The sequence below is a fragment of the Rutidosis leptorrhynchoides genome, chromosome 7 (assembly GCF_046630445.1).
Source record: "Rutidosis leptorrhynchoides isolate AG116_Rl617_1_P2 chromosome 7, CSIRO_AGI_Rlap_v1, whole genome shotgun sequence".
Lineage (NCBI taxonomy): Eukaryota > Viridiplantae > Streptophyta > Magnoliopsida > Asterales > Asteraceae > Rutidosis > Rutidosis leptorrhynchoides.
In genome coordinates, this window is record NC_092339.1 from 140,976,068 (window position 1) to 140,985,087 (window position 9,020).

Below are 9,020 nucleotides of genomic sequence, written 5' to 3' on the forward strand. Positions count from 1 at the left end.
CCTCATGTGCTAGGCATGTGATGTGACTTAACGGTTTAAATTAACGTCTGTCAGCTTGAGTGATTAAATTTGTAATTTTTTGAAACCCTAGTGACTAAACATGCATAAAAAAAACTATAGTGACTAAAGTTACAAAATTTGACAAACCACAGTGACCATTTGTGTAATTAAGTTTTAACAACTCATTAACATAGCCACCAGGTCAGCCATCCATGTAAGACCATAAGTATAACGAGACTTCAAAGCCTGCCTTTTTGCAACCCAATACAGACCTTATATGAACACAATTCCACCAAAGTCAAATAAACATTAATCTTAATCTTATGTTCCAAACCCCTTTCACAAACCCTAGTTCCATCTTCAATTCTTTCAATAATTACCAAAAAATCAATATGACCAAAAAAAGCTACTACTTCACTGATTTACTAATTTTACCACTTTTGTCACTAATTTTAATCCAATCATTCATCCCCTATGTTTCAGCTCAACCAGCACCACCTCCACCAGGTCCCTACAATTACGCAGATTTCAACCCTTCAATCATCACCATAATCGTGATTCTAGTTGCAGCTTTGTTCCTTATGGGATTCTTTTCAATTTACATCCGCCGGCGTGGGACCGACGTCGGCGGAAGTATCCGTAGAGCTCTATCGATGCGCCGTGCAACTGCGGCGCAACGCGGTCTCGATTCAACAGTAATCGAGACGTTCCCGACCTTCGTTTATTCATCCGTGAAAGGACTGAAGATCGGGAAAGGCGCACTAGAATGCGCCGTGTGTTTAAACGAATACGAAGATGAAGAAACACTTAGGTTAATTCCTAAGTGTGATCATGTTTTTCATCCTGAATGTATTGATGCGTGGTTCGAAAACCACGTGACGTGTCCTGTCTGTCGAGCTAATCTCGTTCCAGAAAAACGAGATTCGCAAGAACAGACAGCTTCTGATTTGGAATTAGGGGTTTTGGATTCAACGGCAAGTGAGGTAAACGACAACGTTTTGGTAACTGAACAACAAGAAGTTGAGGAACCGGAGACGCAAACGGAATCATTGAACAGGAACCGGAGTGTTAAACCGAACCGGCCTCAGATTCTTCCGAAGCTATTTAATAAATTCAGATCTCACTCGACCGGGCATTCACTGGTTCAACCGGGTGAGAATCTAGACCGTTATACTTTACGGTTACCTGAAGATGTAAGGAAGCAAGTAGTGAACCGGGCGTTGCTGAACCGGACAGGGAGTACGGTCCGGATGGCAGGGGAAGGTAGTGAAAGACGAGGGTATCGAACCGGAGGAGCAATAAGTGGCCGGAGGAAATCCTATAAACGGTTGGAGAGTTTGGACCGGGTTGTGGTTAGATCGGAACGATGGGTTATGTCTAGAGCACCGTCATTTTTGTCACGTGCGTTTTCGATTAGGTCTCCGAGGACTCCAAGTATTGTTTCCGGCAACGGCGAGGCGTCCACGTCAGCAACGACACCAAAAGGGTCAAAGATGTCGGATAAAATTCCACTGAATAATATTGGACCTAAAAGTTGTTGACTTCATGTTTCAAGATTTAACGGTTTGTTTCGCCTTTGTGTTTATTTTTGTGATTTAATTGACATTTTTAAATTTATTACTGTCGGATAAACAGAGTAATTACTAATTAGTTATTTTAACTATTGGAACTGCGGTTTGTCGTACAAATGATGAGATATTAATGGTTGAAGAGTTTGAAAGGCTTCTTCCGATTAATAGACCCAAATGACTCCTTGTAAAGATGTATCATGATCACATGTATGTTGATTAAGCTGGTAGCTAGTTTAATTTGTACGAGAATCAGTTTGTATCCGTTGATTTTTGAATCCATTTATTATTGATGTTTTATAATGACAACTCTATGAGTTGTTATGGCAGGGTCAGACGTCGATAGAGCGACCATTTTAGTCAAACCCAACACCTTCCGCAATATTAGATTTGGCTAAACTCTTTTTCTTACTCAATAGATTTTTGATAAATATACTAGTTTGTACGTTACTCGTCTGTATTACAATGACGGTCTTCTACGTGTGTTGTAGGTGCCATTGCACATGACATTAAATTTATAAGATCGCTAGTATCGGTGATGTCGTTGGGCCATTGTTGGCTGCGCTCTTCAACAACGTCGATACTAGCAACCACCATTGAGTCCGCCGTTGCCGAGCACCGTTCTACCTATCGTTGTGCAGCACATTTGAAGACTCGAATATATCCAATGTTGAGCAACAATTTTTATTGTTATTATTATTATTATTATTATTATTATTATTATTATTATTATTATTATTATTTAATTAATAGAACATAATTTTTTTAAACAACACTCTTGTTAATAAATATAAATGGGGTTATTATTCTGAAAGTAAGACATAATTAATCTAAAAAACAACAAAATATTATAAACAACGACAAGAATTTTAGTCGCAATCCGTATAATAATGACAATCGGTATCGTAAAAAAGGAACCCCCCCCCCCCCCCCCCCACCCCTCTATTTTCGAGATTTTCGTCGATGTAACGCCAGACCAAAGTAAATAGAAATTCGATGTGACTGTAATTCGACGGTTTCTTGTATACCGTACCATTGTTCGTCAGTACGAAGGTACGTAGCGTACAAATCCATGACACAATCATCTTCATGATACAGCACGTCAGTGTGTTCGAATGGTACATTTTATATCCCAAATGCTAACAACTCTTGTAAACCAAAGTCGCGAACGTCAATTTTTTCAAACGAAGCTTTCAAAGCACGCGTATAATCATCAACTTTATTTTCATTACGGAATTCACTTCCTTACTACACGTCGAATGAGACCTTGATCGGCGAAAGGGTCAACATTTTTGAATAAGTGAAGTGTGTGTTCTGAGATGTTGAATGTGGTTTGTATATTAAGTGGGAGTATATATAGTTGAAAAAAATGTAGTTGTTTGAATATTATCCGTTTTTGAGTCGGTGAATTTGGCTTTTCAATAAAAATATATCCGTTTAAATAAGTAAAATTCAGTCGCTTGAATAAATAAAATATCCGTTTGAATAAATAGTACTCCATAATAATCATAATAATAAGAAATTATTAGAAGTGAAGTCAATGTGTTAGTTTCATATATGTCATTGATACTAGTGGTGCCTGATGAGTTTTGTAATAGGAAAAAAATATTGAGATGACACTGATGTACCATAATGTAGTTGGTTGACAGGTGTTATGGATATGAGTAATCTGAGAATATCGAAATTTATTGATCCACTATAATAAATATTAATTTTATTATATTTTGTCGAAAAATGTTCAACCGGCCACACATAAAGGCCCATTCTTTTCTTTTGGGCTATTGTGGAATTATTTAATTTGGCACAAATATATGAGGGGATTATCACCTAAATGCCCATTTTTTCTAACATTTTTGATTCAAAACTTATAAAAAAAATTTTTTGTCAATTTGTCCGCGCAAGGCGCAAGATGCCTTTTTACGACATTGCTCCTCGGTGGACGCAAGGACGCAAGGTGCCTCTTGCGACCTTGCTCCCCGGGGACCCCAGGACGCAAGGTGCCTCTTGCTATCGCCTGTATGTCATAATCAATGTTTTCTTTCAGGCATTTCATCAAACACCTTACGTGCGCCTTACATTTGATCACATGCGCTAATCTTTAATTAAAGATTAAGGCGCATGTGATGCTTGATGAAATGCCTGAAAGAAAACATTGATTATGACATTCAGGCGGGAGCAAGAGGCACATTGCGTCATTGCGTCCCCGGGGAGCAAGGTCGCAAGAGTCACCTTGCGTCTTTGCGTCCACCGGGGAGCAAGGTCGCAAAGAGGCATCTTGCGCTAGCAAATTGTCAATAAAAAAAAAAAAAAAAATTGTGGGTTCTGAGTCAAAAACGTTAGAAAAAAAAATAGACATTTACGGGATAATCCCATATATCAGCCGGCCAACGATTTGTTCACAACCCCTAGAATTTTACAAGATTTTCATATCACAATTGTCTTCGTATTCGAATGAAAGACTCCCTTTCAACAATTCAGCCACTCTTTTTAGTAATTAGGAAACAATCGAAAGTGCCAAATCAAATTCTTCGTTATGTTATTCGTCATCATCTTTTATTCATCCGATTAATTACGTTATATCTTTTAATAAATCATTGTAATCTTTATTTAATATCATTTAGTTGGTCTATAATAATTAGTATATTGTTCGATCTTTACAAAGATCTTTATATAAATACTCCGTATATATTGTTAGATGATAAAATAAAGTAATAATAAAAATAAAGTTGAAGAAATATTGAATAAGAAGCTAATGATAATCAAAATTATGAAATTAATGTTGAAAATACTAATGAAGAAAATAAAGATAATGAAAATAGTGAACTATTTTATTATAGGAGCATTTTAAGATATATGACCGACCATAATATCGTACCGTATAATACGTTAATGAAAAGTTTTGGTCATCAAAAAATTATTAACCAATATAAGGTGGCTACTTCATTGTAAATTTTAAACTCCTTTCTTTTTAATATATTTTTCTGTTAAAAAAAATAATTTAAATTATTTAATAGCAACTTAGGTTACCTTGATATGATATTATCTTGAATTATTCTCATAAAATGAGATGGCCCATGAAGTGAAATCTATCTATCTATCCATATCTATCTATCTATACTATCTTATAAAAGGTAAATATGATGACATCATAAAACAAGTATTTCCCTTCTATAAAAAAATTCAAAAAAAAAAAATGAAAAATCTTGAGGACATATTGATGATGTAATAATTGTAATTAATTTTTTATTATAAATAATTTGTATTACTAATTATTCAAAAAAGATAAGATTTAAAATAAATTATGAAATCCTAAAAAAAAGAACAGGATTGGATAGCTGATTAAAAGCCCACGCGTGCCTGACAAAAACCAAGCTCGCATGCCTGACTCCTGCAAATACATTCATCTTCCAATTTTTATTTCAAATTCAAACATTTTAATCTTCATCCATCATCTTCTTCATTAATCATCTTTATTTTCTTTATCTTCTTATACACTGCCAATCGTTTGTCTTCATTTATTTCTCATCCAATAGATTTAGTATAGCTGTCATCATCCAACAAACTACATATGGGTGCTTTTTTCAAGATATAATTTCATTGTAGATTCTAGCAAGAGGTATGTCTAAATCGAAATTTTCTTTACATTTAACAAAATACTTTCAGTTTTGATTTATTAATTTCTTTCTTTACTAACAATTACTCGGTTAGGCGATTTAGGGTTTACTAACAATTATTAGCTTGCTATTGTTCAATGTAAGTTTTACTTCAAACTTTGTATATTTATAAGTTCATTGGTTGTAGGTGTGGATGGTTTAAGCAACGAAAAAGTGCAACCAGTAATGTTATTGTAAGTTTGTTGAATTTAATTTTTAAATCTTTGCATCCGTTGCCATTTTTACATTGATTAGGAAGTTTTAGAATGACTATGTTTTCATGATGCACACTAGGTGTTTGATGAAATGTCAAGATGGAAATAGGTTAGAAAGTCTTACATATATACTTTGGTTATTTCCTTTTGCATTAATCTTTATAAATTTTTACTATAAACTTATCATATTCCTTTTCATAGAGTGGTTCTATCTGATGTGGTTAAAATCGCCTAAATAGGTTGGCCTGATATACATCCACCATTTCGTAATTAAGTTGTTTTATCATACTGATAAATAAGAGGTCCATTATTGTAACGACCCAATTTCGTTTTACCAATAATACGCCCTTAAAAAAAATTATGAGACAGTGCATCTGGACAGCGTCCATTTATCTGGACGGCGTCCAGTAGTAAAGCCCAGGACGGCGTCCAAGCAATTTGGACGGCGTCCAAATTGAACTAAAAGTTCCTGATCAGTTTTACAAACTCACGGCGTCCAAGCAATTTAGACTTCGACTTTCGCAACCGTCGAATTACTATCACCCGTCGATCACTATTGTAATCTCCGCTGCTTCCAAGGATATCTCACGGGAACCCTAAGCACAAAGTGATCACACCATCCCCGAAGTTGAACATTACACTTAGCAGGTATAAAGGGGGCACCTGACGCAGTGTCATGCAGACTCCCATCATAATCTACCGAAATTTAGAAACTCGATCTTCAAGTTCCATACAACCGATGTCACCCATCTCTCCATATTAATGACCCGAAGTCATACCTACCCGACAAACCTTACGGTTTATTGTCTTATCGAAAGTTTCTACCGATCACACGCTACCCGCAATTTCCACAAGGCCAAACGATATAGCCTCACGAAACCTTTCATCTAACACTAAAGAGATGCTTGAAAATACTAAGTCTTACACCCTTTCGCACATCGACACATCCACCACTGCAAGGGATATTCCGTTAGGAATGTTACCCTATAATTCACACACGTTAACACATTAACGCAATTACCGTTATACGGGTCCCACTCCCATGAGTTTAACGACCTTAAGACTACTCGATTCGCCAATTCCAAGGCGTCACACAACTAGAATCCTTACACGATCCTCTAACCACACACTCTACCGAGTGTAACCCCAAACTACAAACATTAGACTTGTCGCATCCCATTACGGAATTTAAGTCCTCGACGTACATACATACCCACTAATCGGTTATCCTGGTTACGATGGGTAACTACAACCAATGACAATCTCAATAGTACACCCACTACTTAGGGTGACTAAGTACGCGCCGAACTCGTGAGTTTTCTCACTCACCTAAACTAACCGAATCCACCGTAACACTTCCCGACTAATAAAGAACCCGATGCGACAACAAGCACATCACCCGAGACCACTATATCCTAGGAACCAATAAAAGATTCCTAATTCGTCCCGAATCTACCCCAACCATGCCACGTTTCCTCCGCTCGGTACTCGTCTGTCACACCCCCCAATATGGACCAGGGGTAATTGTGACCAATCATATCATAACACAGTTGTATAAACGAGAACGACTCTATATGAGACTTTTTAAATAAAACCTTTGTTAATAAAACATCGAAAGCAGTAATACATGTTTACATTATTATTAAAACGTAAAATAAATGTTTATGAACTAAAATATAATATGCGATGTGGACTCCATGCAAGCATCAAATCTATCATCACAAAGTTGCAAACAGCTAGCTCAATCATCACCTGAGACAAAACATGCTTAAAGTGTCAACCAAAAAGGTTGAGTGAAATTCACAGGTTTATAAATAATATCCAAAGTTTTAGACCACAAGATTTAGTTTAAAGTTGATTGATATAGAAATATCAATCTAAAAGTGTTGCTGCATTTTGTAATATAGCTACTAAACAAGTTTACCCTATGACACCTTGTACTGTCAGTGTCGTGGAATCATTATTATGTAACCAAAGACCAACGGTCGAATGGTTAGAGACGTTACTCTCAATAGGCCTACTCACAATAATAAAGTTTGCATTTAAACGTAGCAATTAACGATATTACGGTAGGGATTTAGCATGAATCAAAGCATGACAGCATAGTTAACAATTTAGTACTTGTGTCTAAGCGTAAAACAGTTATAAAGCAAGCATGTGTCTCACCCCAAAAGTTGTAAAACAGTTATGAAACAGTAAAAAGTGGGGCTATGAAGTTCACCTTAGTAGCACAAAAGAGTATTCCACGAAAGAATTGAACGGAAGGACGTGACCGAGATCTCAACCTAGAGATAGAACGTATGATCAGACATTGCCTAACAGACAATAGTATATAGTACTATATTGATAGTAATGGTTCACTAAAGAATTTCCATTTTGGGAAGGTTACTATTTATGGAAAGTTTCCACTTATAGTAATTTTCCAATTTTAGAAAGTTCGGGTTAATCTTTAGCAAGACGTTGTATAACTTTACTCAAACTTCGTTGCTATCAAATAAGTCAGGAATGACCAGATGTAATCGGGGGCCCAGGACTCTTGACCAGAATCTAAGTCATGGCATTCGAGTAGCGATGAAGTTCACATGAATTGTACATTATCTTTGATTAACCTTCACTTTAGGTTTATATGTTATTATATATGTTATATTATATTTATTAATGTATTAACAATTTGATTATCTTATATTATATACTATAAGTTATTATTAATAAATTAGTATAGTTATAAAATAAGTGTTTATTAATAATGTATTGTTACTAACTTACATTATAAGCATTATACTTTATTATATAGTATACTTAGTTATTAACCGTAAGTTATAATAATAATATTAATTTAGTATATGTAATATACTTATGTTAATCGAAAATCATACTAATATATGTTAATTCGAATATTAATTCATTAAATATTATATTTATAATTTTTATAAACTTAGTTAATTATACAATTCATTAGGATATTTTATAAAAATAATTTTATCAAGTTTTTGTATTTATTTCCCACTTTTCTTTATATATATACTCGGTTTATATTAATCAAATTTAATTAGGTAATAAATATTAAATCGACCTAAATAAATAATTTTATATTTTTTACAGGTTCTATATTATGTAAAAATATTATTAAAGTTATTAAATCAAATTTTATATCAAAATATTATTTATTTAATGTTTTCTAATTATTTAACCATTGTAATCGGCCTATAATTAAATAAATAGGAAAAATAATTTAAAATTAATTTTTATATTTTTTTAAAGTATCTAGTAATGTTACTAATCATATAAAAATTTTATAAAAATATTTAATACACGTTTGTATTTATTTTGTATTTTCTTTATTATTTCTCTTGGTTTAGAATAATGCAAAAGTAAATTCTTTTTAAATACTAATCCTCTCATTTATTTAATTTTTATAATTTTCGCTTGTTTATAAAAGTATAATAATCTAAAAAAAAATTATAATTATTTTTATTACTGTTTAATATTTTATTACGAATTTTATATTGTTTTTATGTTTAAATACTACATAATTCGTATTTAATTATAAATAATATTCCATAAATTATCAAAATTATTTTTAT

General features: G+C 33.7%; 1 protein-coding gene across 1 annotated transcript; it reads left to right on the forward strand.

Annotated features, from left to right (window-relative positions):
* Window positions 1-247: 247 nt before the first annotated feature.
* On the forward strand, window positions 248-2,242 carry LOC139857586 (E3 ubiquitin-protein ligase ATL6-like). The gene is made up of 2 exons (XM_071846400.1): window positions 248-1,563; window positions 2,060-2,242. Exon 1 carries the CDS (start codon window positions 324-326, stop codon window positions 1,539-1,541), a length of 1,218 nt encoding a protein of 405 aa, XP_071702501.1. The 5' UTR covers window positions 248-323; the 3' UTR covers window positions 1,542-1,563; window positions 2,060-2,242.
* Window positions 2,243-9,020: the final 6,778 nt, after the last annotated feature.

Excerpts from the sequence above, each read along its gene's own strand:
- LOC139857586 (XM_071846400.1), top strand. The coding sequence starts at position 324 with ATGTTCCAAACCCCTTTCACAAACCCTAGTTCCATCTTCAATTCTTTC.